Source organism: Prunus dulcis, chromosome 3 (genome assembly GCF_902201215.1).
Source record: "Prunus dulcis chromosome 3, ALMONDv2, whole genome shotgun sequence".
In the NCBI taxonomy this organism is placed as follows: Eukaryota; Viridiplantae; Streptophyta; class Magnoliopsida; order Rosales; family Rosaceae; genus Prunus; species Prunus dulcis.
Genome location: NC_047652.1, coordinates 23,899,987 through 23,913,333, shown reverse-complemented (window position 1 = coordinate 23,913,333; position 13,347 = coordinate 23,899,987). Strand labels below are relative to the sequence as shown.

General features: G+C 38.3%; 5 protein-coding genes and 1 non-coding gene across 6 annotated transcripts; 3 read left to right on the top strand and 3 right to left on the bottom strand.

Annotated features, from left to right (window-relative positions):
* Nucleotides 1–1,319: 1,319 nt before the first annotated feature.
* LOC117621370 lies at nt 1,320–2,485 on the bottom strand. Its single transcript, XM_034351803.1, has one exon. The coding sequence runs from the start codon at nt 1,613–1,615 to the stop codon at nt 1,406–1,408; it is 210 nt and encodes a 69-aa protein (XP_034207694.1). The 5' UTR covers nt 1,616–2,485; the 3' UTR covers nt 1,320–1,405.
* Nucleotides 2,486–2,622: 137 nt separating this feature from the next.
* On the top strand, nt 2,623–3,256 carry LOC117621369. Its single transcript, XM_034351802.1, has one exon. The coding sequence runs from the start codon at nt 2,698–2,700 to the stop codon at nt 2,908–2,910; it is 213 nt and encodes a 70-aa protein (XP_034207693.1). The 5' UTR covers nt 2,623–2,697; the 3' UTR covers nt 2,911–3,256.
* Nucleotides 3,257–4,945: 1,689 nt separating this feature from the next.
* On the top strand, nt 4,946–5,732 carry LOC117621372. Its single transcript, XM_034351804.1, has one exon. It carries the CDS (start codon nt 5,297–5,299, stop codon nt 5,501–5,503), a length of 207 nt encoding a protein of 68 aa, XP_034207695.1. The 5' UTR covers nt 4,946–5,296; the 3' UTR covers nt 5,504–5,732.
* A 502-nt stretch (nt 5,733–6,234) lies between these two features.
* On the bottom strand, nt 6,235–7,037 carry LOC117621368. The gene has a single exon (XM_034351801.1). The coding sequence runs from the start codon at nt 6,641–6,643 to the stop codon at nt 6,431–6,433; it is 213 nt and encodes a 70-aa protein (XP_034207692.1). The 5' UTR covers nt 6,644–7,037; the 3' UTR covers nt 6,235–6,430.
* Nucleotides 7,038–7,529: 492 nt separating this feature from the next.
* Nucleotides 7,530–7,611, bottom strand: TRNAS-UGA. Its single transcript has one exon. It is a non-coding gene; the product is annotated as a tRNA-Ser (tRNA).
* Nucleotides 7,612–9,742: 2,131 nt separating this feature from the next.
* LOC117623380 (protein NUCLEAR FUSION DEFECTIVE 4) lies at nt 9,743–13,070 on the top strand. Its single transcript, XM_034354330.1, has 3 exons — nt 9,743–10,299; nt 11,187–12,118; nt 12,212–13,070. Exons 1-3 carry the CDS (start codon nt 9,961–9,963, stop codon nt 12,726–12,728), a joined length of 1,788 nt encoding a protein of 595 aa, XP_034210221.1. The 5' UTR covers nt 9,743–9,960; the 3' UTR covers nt 12,729–13,070.
* The last annotated feature ends 277 nt before the right edge of the window (nt 13,071–13,347 follow it).

Here is a 13,347-nt window from a genome sequence, read left to right as displayed (position 1 = left end):
CGTATTTATATATTTCCTTCGTCATCGGAACTTCCTATGAAAGTGACCCTTGGGAAAAGAGAAACATGTTTTTCACATTTTCAATTACATTATAAATGAAAACAAATCAAACAAATGGGAGTTTTTTTCTCTGCACCCTGGGTTGTTGAAAGCAAAGCAACATTTGATTTCAATGGATTTAGAAAAATAATACAAGAGAGAGTGTAGAGAAGATGAAGAATCCAGTGAGTGGCAGATGTAGAATTTCACGATTCGAGGTCGGCTTATATCTATGTGTATATATAGATATATATAGCTTGGGTCTCCATCGAGTTTTGTGCTGGAATTTAGTTCTCCGTCGAGTTTTGCAAGGGCTTGGATCTCTCCCTCAGTCTTCTTGAGGTCTGTATGGTGTCTTTTGGGCTCGGTTTTAGGGATCTTTGTAGATCAGCCACTCTTGGCCTTCAATTTGCAGGTTGGTTTTGATATGCTATTGATCTCTGTGTCTTTGGAGGTGGAGTTGATAGATCTTGATGGATCTGCAATTAATGGATGTTGTGCGAACATGTGGGGTGCTGAAGGCACTATGGTCTTCTATGGGAGACCAGATGATTGTTGAGCGGTAATGCCCTTTTAACTTCTTGGTGTTTCTAGGCCCTAACTACTGCAAAGTTTTCTCTACCCTTGTCTCTGTGAAACACTGATGTTGCAAGGAGTTTTCTAGATCCTCTCTCATTCAACTCTCAGTGAGCTGCACTATAACGTGGGATTTAGTTTCCTCACTATCTTGCTGGTTGCTTTTCCAGTTTTCTTTTTTTAATGCAAGAACCTCATTTGGGGTGTGTTATTGTCAAATTCTTGTATTTTACCACTGTTATTAATGAATTTCTATTCTTTTTTTTTTTATATAAAAAATGACTAACAATATAATATAATAATGTATATAAACGAGGAAATTTATTCCCCAAATGATGATGGTATCAAAGAGTAAGAAACCTATGTTATTAAGATGTATGTTTTGAGGCTTTCATTTGCAAGTAACTGCTTAATACCTACATAGATATCATCACCCTCTCCTGTCAAAGTAAATTATATTGTATCATTTCATTCTAAAATTCAATTGTTATGTTGCTATATAAGTATAGGGAAATCCCAACTCTGAAGCTGCCAATCGTTGAGCTATATAAAACTAAATTCAAATATGATTTAGTCTTTTAGTAGGTTTCGTTAAGATGCTTCTTAATTATAATTGTAATCATCCATATCATTTAAAAGAAAGAGACTCTAAAGAAGAGTTCATACCAAGTATTTGAGGCAAAAAAAAAAAAAAGCTGCTGAAATTAAACACACTGACTGAACCCAGAAATGACAAAACAATTGATGTATCCCTGAGAAAATCGAATATAGAAATAATTATAGGTTGCTGCTAGCCGGTGTAGATGTGAACACCAATAGCAATGAGAAAAATGGTGACGAGGCCAAAGTAAATGATGGTATGGACCAAGATGGAAACCCCACTGGTCTGCATGTTGTTAAACTCCACCACTCTGCTATTCCCAGGCAGCTGAAACAACAGCCCCGGCGTCAACAGCACAAACAGCACCACTGCTATCACCACCGGACCCCAATCCGCCATTTTCTACCACCCTTCCCTCACAATTTAATGAACAGGGAGCTACGAGATTACCATGCAGTTATCAAGTCAGGAGATGATATGAGAGTAGGGTTGTAGACTTGCTACAACCTAGTAGCAGTGGAGTGTAGAAATAGAAATGAAAGGGCAACAAGAAGGAAGCACCATAAAAAAAGTGAATGGAGGTGAAAAGAGCCAAAATGGGAATTGATGGAGACAAAGAGCCGCAAGCTCCGCGACGAAGCAAAGGGTTACAAACTAAGTAATCAGCAGACGGTAATACCTTTGGAGCTTGGACTGTACGGCCTCTCATTTACCTCATTGGACGGCCATCACCTCAAACTGGCATCTCTCTTTTGTTTCGACCTTGGAATTGGACGGCAATAATTTGAACTTGGACATTCTGTGAACCCCAAATATACAGTGCTTCAACTTAATTTTGGATTGGGCCCAAAAAAACTTATCAGTCAATTCTTGGTAGCACAGCAGACATGTCTGCATTATCGTTTCTTCGTGTTTCAACTTTTGGGTAGTCCCTGCATTTCTTAATGCATGCTTCTTTAGCTTTTTCTTGTAGAAACAGGCCAAAAACACACTGCCTTTTTTTCCCGTTGAAAGTTTAACCAAACATGCATAAGCTAACCACAACTTTACACTTCATTTTGCTACATTATTTTACAATATTTCTATAAAGAAGACTCCACCTTCATCAATCTCCAGAGAAAGCAAAAAGGGCCCCTGCTAAATGAACAATTATTGGAAGCTTATGAAAGCAAAGAACTTTGTTACCATCTCCATAAAGCAAACCCACCACCTCCTCCTAATACCTTTCCTCTCTTTTATCCCACTGTCTTCTTTCTCGCTAAGTTTAGCATCCCTGTCTCCTTCTTCACTAAGATAATAGGATCCATCCTTCTACATATTAAGAAACATCATAACAGTCTGTTTATCTATTTCAAAGTCTCAAGTTTCCTTACCTCCATTCCATTTTGGGGGGAGAGAGAGAGAGAGAGAGAGAGAGAGAGAGAGAGAGAGAGAGAGAGACCGAGAGAGAGAGATACGGACAGAGACAGAGGCATAGAGAGATGGGTGCTGATTGGGGACCAGTCATTGTTGCTGTGGTCTTGTTCATCCTCCTTTCGCCAGGGCTGCTATTCCAATTACCGGCAAGAACTAGGGTAATGGAGTTCGGAAACATGATGACAAGTGGGATTGCTATTCTGGTTCATGCTGTCATATACTTCTGCATACTGACCATCTTGATCATAGCAATTGGTATTCACATACATGTCAACTAGTCCATATCATTTTCAGCCACCACCCACAGTGGTGTTTGTTCTTTTCTTTTAATTTTTTTCTGAAGTGATTCTTCCTCTTTCTACTACTGTGCTCCTTCTTTAATGTTGTCCTGCTACCTGATTGGTTTAGTTCACTTCACACTCGGCATTGACACATTGTAAAGGAGCATCTCAATGAATTGGTTCATAACATCAATCAGGCTCAACAACACAAGGTTGTTCCATATTGAGTTTGATCTGACTTAGTTTCCAATCTATATTGTTTAAGTTTTATAGTATCAGTGGCTACACAGAAAGATCTATCTGTAATAAACCTACTTTTATGGAGTTGCTTATCATTTTAACACGAAGCATTGTCATCCAAGCATGTGTAAGAACCTAAGGGGCAAAATATCTAGACAAAGATCTATCTTTTCTATGGGTATTGTGAAACCATGCACTTAGAGGGCACATATCCTACACTGGAATTTTGCATATCAACTATTAGCAAAATGATTTCCTATACCAATAACCACAGACATTCATAACCAACTAAAAGAATAACAATAGAAATAGCTACGCATCTCTAAAATTGTCTCTAATTCAAAGTTCAGACCACTTCTCAAATATAATATGAATATCTAACAAATAAGATCAACAAAAATAGATTAAAGAGCAGATAAGATGGTCTTGAGACCACATGATAGAGGTGGATATACTCATTCTACATTTCTAGTCCTTCCCCTATGTGGCAAAAGAGGTTTCCACTTATTCACCAAGAAAAATGAAAAAGAAAAGAAAGTGATTTCAAGTTGAGGCCTTTAATGTACCCAGCACCTTGAGCCATGAAGCATGAGCCTTGAGCTCAACAAACACCAAAAAAAACCCGACTTCACGACCTCTTCGGCTTTTTAATCATTTTTTTTCCCATAGTATTTAGAAAGGAGCTTAAGCTCAGCAGTGGATCTTGAAGACTCCTACTCCAAGAGGAATATATTGCACCAGAGATCCAATGGAATGATTAAAATCTATGTACATGTAGGATAAACTAGAATCAATTTATGCCGGTTTCTCAAATCCAAGACTATAACAAAATGGAAAACATCAGGGTCTATAAATAAGCAGCTTCATCTTCTTCAAATCAATTAAAGATTTGTGCTTTATATTAATAATTAAGTTCAAAACCAAGTACAGCCATTAAGTTACAAGTTACTCAGAAAAGAGACAGAGTGTACACAGATCCAAAGCGGCGAGAGTACCGGATCAGCCAGTATAGATGTGGACGTGGACGGCCAAGATGAGAATGGCATAGAGAGCGAAAAAGATGAGAGTGTGCACAGCTATGGCCTTGCCATTCGTCTTCATGCTCCCAAACTCCACCTGCCTGCTGTTTCCCGGTAACGAGAAGAGAAGTCCCGGTTGCAGCAGAATGAACAGCACCACCCCAATCAATATGGGCCCCCAATCCGCCATTATTATTTCCTACAAATTGATTTTCAAATGAAATTTCGGATTTTTGGATGAGGGTTTCTGGGTTAGGGCCTGAAGTTACTAGCCTTCCTTCGTCGGACGCAATGGGGATGAAGACGGAAGTGAAAGGATTTTAATTTGCTTATTTTATTAGGGTTTTCTGAGTGAGAGTGACTCAGGATTCGGAATTGCAATTTTGCAATTCTAATAAGCAAAACAACCATGACGAACGGCAGAAGAAGCTACTAGCAAGTGAAGATTTGGTTTCTCTGCTTTGGGTTGCAGATTAGATCGGTGCAGTTGGGTCCGCTGTCTACCCTAGAATAAACGAATAAGTGCAATTGGGCCCCACCCACTAGCTCAAAGTTTTTCCTTTGTTGTTCTTTTCCTCTTTGACTATTGAAGATAAAGCTTGAGCCTTTAGTGGCAGAATGGAATCGAATAGCCCTGGTGGTGCTGAAATGGACAGTGATGGGAGCTTTTAACAGCAAACTCTCCCCTTTAAATGCTAAATGGAACTGCTATTGATTGCAAACAAAACAACACAATAATGCAATTTATATGACTGGCTGGCTGCGATCACTGCTTATGTTATGTTATGTCATACTATGTATGTATGGCCTTGCTCACAATTGAACAATAGAAAATGATAAGGATGCTCTGCCTTATCCAATAAATCCAACCAAGGAACAACAACAGCTGCAATACCAAGAATTTAAAATTGAAGCAAGGGCTAAAGTGGATGGTTGATCAATATTTATGTTCTTTCCAGCTTTATGAGATTCCCATTCCCCTCTTTCAAGGGCTTAAATCCAAATCATATAGCATCCAAAGCCCTTTTTTATATGCTCTCTCTATTATTCTTCTGCTGAGTCTGAGCCCTGAGCTGATCAAAGAAGGCTAGGCAGGAAATCTCGGGACAGAGGCTTTATTTAGAATGAAGAATTGGGCTGCTCCTCTCATAGCTTCAGGGCTGTTTGCATTTTTGTCACCAGGGTTGGTGTTTCAAATGCCTGGCAAGGAACGTCCCTTCGAATTTATGAACATGAAGACCAGCGTGGCCTCCATATTCTTGCACGCTGTTATCTACGGTTTGCTCATCATTCTGTTTCTTGTTATTCTTGACATTCACATCTATGCTTAGGGAGCAGCGGCCATCTCAATTGTCATTTTGTCAAAGAAAAGAAAAGCTGTGGTTTTTAGGATTCTAGCAGACCAGCTTAGTGCTTTTACGTGAAAGAAGGATTTAGTTATGTTATTTTACTCTTTTCATTTACTACCACTGGTGCTGTTGTGCTACTTGTATGTATTATTACCTTCATGAATTCTCCTTTGTGCAATGAAAAAAACTATAATTGATGCAGCCTTGACAATCTTTCTTATTTTCTAGGGTATCTATGCTTGCCTTTCATTTACAAGCCAGACCACTTATAGCATAGGAGAGAAGATATTTGTTTTGCTTTCCTTTGGGATGGCAACTTGAATCGCCATATGCAGGAAAACAAGCAGAACTTGTGCTGTGGTCCTGCTCATGGCATGACAGCTTCCCTTCCCAATTTGCATCCACAAGTCAATAATCGGCGTAAAAGTAATTCTTTGAAGGTGAAATATAGCTTAACAAGGATCTAACACCACAAAAACATATGAACTTGACATGGAACAGAGAGTCAACCAGATTTTTTGGGACTTTCTTTCTTTTTTCTTTCATTAGTCAATGAATTTAGGTGATCCCCGTTAAAGCTTTACAGTTTAGCAAGAAACACAACTCGTAGGAGCATGGTGACTACTAGTGCATCATGAAATTACCAGAAGAATATCCAGTTACTATATGAAACTCCACCATCCAGCAAAACTCAAAATCAATGACAAAAAATGTGGGACCAAGAGAACAGAATATTTTACCTTAGCATCTGACTAAATCAATCATCTAAGAATGCACAATCCAAACAAGCCAATTAAGTACATAACTGATCATCAACCTGAAACGTAAATGAGATAAATTCTTAAAGGGTACTACATAGTAGAGTTGAGATGAGAATTGGGTGTGTTATCTGTGGCAGTTTTGAGTTGATCATGAGCCAACATACATGTGGACACCAATAGCTAATAAGAAGATGCAGATGAGAGCAAAGTAGATAATGGAATGAACCAGTATGGAGATTCCACTAGTCTGAAAGTTGCCAAACTCTACGAATCGGCTTTTTCCAGGCATCTGAATCAGCAACCCTGGAGTGAGCAGTATAAACAGCACCACTGCTATGAAAACCGGCCCCCAATCCGACATCTTCGATGTGGTTCTTGCACTTGATCTCTTTGATCCCTCTCAAGATCCAAATCTGTTTAGTTGTGATCTGATCTTCTGCGAATGAGTTGTATAAATTAGTGACTAGTAAGTGGGAGAAGGAATAAGGATTGGTTGGTATGGAGGGGAAAGAAAGATGAAAGATGTGCATGATTATAAGGTTAAGCTTTGGGAGGAAGAGACAAGGGATAGATGACTAGGAAAAAAAGTGAAGGTTAGAGGATCAAGCTATTCCCTTTCCTTCCCACATGTTCACATTTTAGTATTTTGGTAGTTTACAGCTCACATCACATGCATCCCAAGGAAATTTCCCGCATAACACTCAACCCGTACAATCACTTTGAATTGCCATAACTGTAAATCTGCCTCCTGCGCTATAGAGGGTAAGTTGGGTAACCAACCAATGACTTTCCCTTCACTCAGTTTCTGATATCCATGTACTTGTAAGTTCTGTGCATCACATGCCATAGGAACCAGCTGAGCTGAACAAATTTCTTTTTTTCTTTTGATTGGTGGTACAAAACTTTCTTGTCACTGAAGCATTATAGAGATGCAAGTTCCTGTTTTTAAATTGTAGATCAGCCTCTTTATTTGGAGTGACTCCCTTTCGTCTCCTTCTCCCCCTCCTTGTATTTCTCTTTTTATGTTGATTTTGGTGGAGCCATTTGGATCTAACACACCCTTTGTTGTTAAAGATTGTTTAATGGACCGCACAAGTTAAAAACACAAAATAAGCAAGAAACTGAGCCCAAAGGCCAACCCAACAACCAAACTGCAAAATTCAAGAAGAGAAGAGCGGAATGGGCCGCTACATGATCCAGTCCACGTTCGATTAGATTAATTAATCTAACAAAACATGAAAAACGATCGTCGACAGCAGGGTTCGAACCTGCGCGGGCGAAGCCCAACAGATTTCAAGTCTGTCTCCTTAACCACTCGGACATATCGACTTTGGTGCTCTGTTAATCGTAGATAGTGCTATTTAAACAAATCTCTTCCTTTATTAATATGAAATAATCTTTTGGGTTTTGCTAATTGATTCGCGTCTCCTTCAAATTCTACTATTTTGGTCCATTTAACCCTACCCCTTTCGTTTTAGTGGTGGAATTTGTCCGCTTCAGTTTTGGTTTTAGCATATTGCTTTGTTGGCCTTTTTATAAGAGATATTTAATCAGATACCCATTCTTAACACTAAAATTATAAATAAACCCTACACTATTTAATTTCTATAAACATACCCAAAAAATAATAGTTTGCCCTATTGAATTTAATTTTAATTATTAAATTACTTTGATACCCCTATTGAGTGTTTTGGGCTTTTTAATGAGGTTTTTGGGTTGAGTTTGTTTTAAGAAATCAATGGTAGTTTTGTAATTTAAAAAAAGTTAAAAGCCTTATTGTTATATTGTAAATATGTTTTGGGTGTGTTTCTCATTTTATATAGGGTTTTTTTTTATAATTTGGGCTCCAATATTGGGTATAATAGTGAATCTCCCTTTTTATAATTGATATTTTAAATGTCATATTCATGTCTTTGATTATATTGTTGAAGTTTCTCTTTGATTTTTTTTTAAAAAAAACCCCTACCCCTTTCTTGTTACTATCAAATTACCTTAGTGTTTTAACAATTGATGAGTGTCTTCTAAATCCAAGTTTTTAAATTTCGTGTGCACGTCACCACCACGTTATCCCCGTTAGATAAGTTTGATTTAATTTACCATTTCATTAATTTCAAAACTTAAATTTGTCCAATAGTCAAGTAAGCCGTGAGAAAAATGAACCCAGACGTATAAAATGTCTTGCAATTTGCAGATGCCTACAATACTATTTTAGTCATGTGACGTTTCAAGCTAAGGAATGGGTATTTATTTTGGGTTCCCAAGTCAATACCCAGAGTGTTTGTTAGGTGTGTTCCAGTCCAGTCCAACAAAATGCTGCATGGATTGATTCATATGACATAGATTGATTCACATGAAAAACGACAACTACTGACATCGGAAATATATACTCTATTACCGATCAAGCCGAAAATTAATTTTATAGTAGAGCATATACGGGGAAGCATAATTATTGAGAAAACGACATGATCTATGTCCACCGACCGCATGTTCCGCATGACGTTTTTTATTTTTACAAACAATTCGATTGATAAAATATATTTTCAAATGAATCCAAACCGACGTTAGATTCTTTTAAATAAACAAATTGAAATTAGATTGCTCTTTAGCAAAAATTTTGAAAAATAATAACTGAAAAATCAAAAAGTTGTCATGAAATCGAGTACAATGAATCACACCAACTCCGCACATGAATTCGGAGATTTTCATATAGAAATCTTTTTTGAGACAAGGCTACAGTATTTTATTAAAGAAATTTTAAAGTAAAAGAAAAAAGACATTTTAAGTAGTTTAGTAACATTTGACACATACGATATTTTACCTTAAAAAAATCGTGTTGGGATTATTGGATTAATTTTGTATCATTAGCTATTCATTTAAATAAATCAAAATTGTGCAACAAAAAAAGGACGAAAATCAATCAAATTAATCTTTCATTTGTAGCAATGATTTGGGTTCAAACAGATATAATGCCAAAGCATTTTTCGATTTGTCTTCATCAAGTATGATATTGGTATAAATTGGTCGTCGGATTGCCAAAATTGTCTGGACAAGTGGTGTGCCCAAATGTCTCAGTCGGAGTCGGCTAAATGATGCAACTCTAATGTACAAAAACAAGTGGCCTGAAAAAACAGAGCATTGCTACTATTGATCCAAAATAAAGAAGAAAAAGCAGCATTGCCCAGCAATGAAAAATCAAGTGGACCAACCAAAATAAGAGAAACAAGGAATGACTTTCTTCCACCAAGAAAAAGCCTTGAAAAAGAAACGATTTTTGTAGTAAAGCGGCCATTGCCGTGCTTGTAAATATCAAATGTGTGTGTGTGTGTCAGTCACAACACAAAACAAGTATGTGTGTGTGTCTGTGTCAGTGCCATTTCCGTAAATATTGCAAATATCAAATGCTTTATTATTTAAATCATGTCGTGCCTAAACAAAATAATCTGTCAGTGGTCCACGATCGGTGACCCAATCCAGCACAGCCTCTGGTTGGTCATCATCACCACCCTATACCTTCCACAGGAGAGAGCAGTCACTGGTGTTGTATATATCTGCTTGCATCATGACCTTCATATAAATAAAACCCAACAAGTTCAAAGGCAAAAACAAAATTGCCAAAAGTATAAATATATATATTTTTCCAAATTCCAATAGCGCAGACCTAAACAGAGATTGTCGGCAATGATGGGTCGGCTGCAGGAGAAGTTCAGGTCCTTCTTCAGCAACAGATGGCTGGTTTTTGTGGCTGCAATGTGGGTACAATCCTGTGCGGGTATTGGTTACTTGTTTGGGAGCATATCACCGGTGATAAAGAGCTCTATGGACTACAATCAGAGGCAGATTGCTAGGTTGGGTGTGGCTAAGGACCTTGGGGACAGTGTTGGCTTCTTGGCTGGGAGCTTGTGCGAGGTCCTGCCTTTATGGGCAGCTTTGCTCATTGGTGCTTTGATGAATTTTATTGGGTATGGCTGGGTTTGGCTTATTGTTACTGGTCGAGCTCCTACACTGTCTTTGTGGGCTGTGAGTATCTCTCTCTCTCTCTCTCTCTCTCTCTCTCTCTCTCTCTCTCTCTCTGTGTTCTTTTCAAGCATTTGATTTTCCTTTTATTGGTGATCTTAAAATAGTACAAGGTTTGGTTATTTGTTGATCTAGTTTGATTGTATATTTTGCCATTGTGGGTTGGTTTTCGATGGTCCTTTTCTCTTTCTCAACGTTGATTTCTCATCGATTTAATTTGATTTTTCATTCGATTCATGAATATACTGATTGAACAGTTTGAGGAAGATACAGGAATGGATGGTTTCTCTGGAAATGGATATTCTTTCTGGTATCTTTGGTTTGAGTTGATGATAAGACACAGTTTAATCATATATGTCCTTAAGAAAGGAGCTATCTTTTGCCTTAAACTGTGCTATTTGTTAGTTTTAAGTAAAGTTTGTCTTCCTTGTCCACATTCGAGAACATCGGATTGAAGAATTGAGTATATGCCCTCTGTTTAAGGCTCTGTTCGGATCCTGGAGAGGTAAAGAAAATGGAGAGAATTCGCAGAATTGCTATTCAGGGTCCCTGGAGGCTGGAGTCGGCATTTCTGCATTTTCAAGATCCTCTAAAAAATTTGCTTAATTGCATTTTTAATTTGATATGACAGACAAAAGAAATGGTCATCCTGCTAGAGTTCAATAGTGGTTTTTTATGTTTGCTTTTAAAAGATCTTCTACTGCGTTACTAAACCTCGTTCATGATAACTTTTGATAGAGCAACAAAGTTCGTAACAAATTTAGAAACCATTTGAACACAATATGATTAGCAATGGGCAGGGGTGCCATGCATTCTTTACACAAATTATGAAAATGATTCAATATTTCTTTTTGTCACTTTGCTGTTGTTAAACCGTTGCATTTTTGCAGATGTGCGTTCTTATATTCGTGGGAACAAATGGTGAGACCTTCTTCAATACAGTTGCTCTGGTCTCTTGTGTGCAAAACTTCCCAAAAAGTCGGGGTCCTGTGGTTGGAATTCTGAAGGGCTTTGCTGGGTTGGGTGGTGCAATTATGACTCAGATATATGTGACGATCCATTCCCCAGACCATGCATCTTTGATTTTCATGGTTGCAGTTGGTCCAACAATGGTGATTGTTGCTTTAATGTTTATTGTCAGACCAGTTGGAGGTCACAGACAAGTCCTGCCAACTGATGCCATGAGCTTCACGTTTATTTATAGTCTGTGCCTCCTATTAGCTGCTTATTTGATGGGGGTCATGCTAGTTGAAGATCTAATTGATTTGAACCACACTGTGATCACTATATTTACAGTCATTTTGTTTGTCCTCATCCTAATTCCCGTTGTGCTTCCTGTTCAATTGAGCTTTTTCTCAGAGCCAAGAGCTCTAGAAGAAGAGGCACTCCTACCTGCGCCAGAGAAACAAGAAGCTGGCAAATCTGAACCATATGCTAATGAGGTAATATTCAGTGAGGTGGAAGATGAGAAGCCTAAGGAAGTAGACTTGCTTCCAGCTTTAGAAAGGCAAAAACGAATTGCCCAATTGCAAACAAGACTATTCCAAGCAGCTGCAGAAGGAGCAGTGAGGGTTAAGAGGAGGAGGGGTCCGCATAGAGGGGAGGACTTCACCTTGACACAAGCTTTGATCAAAGCTGACTTTTGGCTTATTTTTTTCTCACTTCTCTTGGGTTCTGGATCTGGTTTGACAGTGATTGATAACCTGGGTCAGATGAGCCAGTCTCTAGGGTATGATAATACACATATTTTTGTATCCATGATCAGCATTTGGAACTTTCTTGGTCGGGTTGGTGGCGGTTACTTCTCTGAGATTGTTGTGAGGTATGAACTGCTTACATTCTTATCTAGATGTTCTGTAATCATTACTTAAATTTTGGTTTTGTGACTTCTCATCTATCACTGTACATTCAATAGGGACTACGCTTATCCAAGACCAGTAGCAATGGCTGTGGCACAATTCCTTATGGCAGTTGGGCATATCTTCATTGCTTTTGGATGGCCTGGAGCAATGTACATTGCTACTATCTTTGTTGGTCTAGGCTATGGGGCTCATTGGGCAATTGTGCCAGCTGCTGCTTCTGAATTGTTCGGCTTGAAAAAGTTTGGGGCTTTGTACAATTTCCTCACAATAGCAAACCCTGCTGGTTCGTTGCTCTTTTCCGGTGTGATTGCTAGCAGTATATATGACATGGAAGCAGAGAAGCAAGCTCATCAGCACCATCACCTGCATACCAGTCCAGGATCAGTTTTCCAAGGCATGCTTAGACTGGATGCACCAAAGTGTGATGGTGCTATATGCTTCTTTTTAACTTCTTTAATTATGTCCGGATTATGCATTGTTGCATTTGTTTTAAGCATGATATTGGTACATCGGACGAAGATTGTATATACCAACCTCTACGGAAAATCCCGTTCAGCTGGCCCGTCATAACCAGAGGATTCCAACTGAATCATCCTGTATTTCCTAAGTTGCCATTTCAAAATAGAGTGCATTTGTTCCAAATTGTTGCTTGCATTCTTTGTCTGAGGTCGTGTAGAATTTCTCTGTGTTTCTGTAACCATATATCAAGGATGATGGAGGCAATTACACACTCTCCAGAAACTCTCGAGGGTCAGAACCAGAAACCAAGGTTTTTCCGTCCCTCCGTGTCCCAATTCAGAGCTATGTATTGGTTATATAAGATTGTCCTTTGATGTGTTAGAATGTTGTATTGAATTTGAAGATTCAATTGACATTGAAATGTTTTGAAATTCAGAGTCAGTTTGTGCCCAATATTCTCCCATGATTGAATAGAAAGATTGTCACTTATTTTGTTTCTCCTGAGTTTCTTTTCTGTAACTTCGGATATTTATAGTTTTCTCAAGCATATTAGCAGCTTTTGCCTTGTTCTAAATAATCAAGAACTCCAACTATCAATTAGGAACCATGACGTTTTTTGACTTCTTTTTCATATGGTAAATCCATTTGTATTTGGTGCCGGCTCATTAATCGAAAATAACTGAGTATTGAAAGTGCAAAGGAAGTGCAGATACCTGCCCAGGTAAACAAA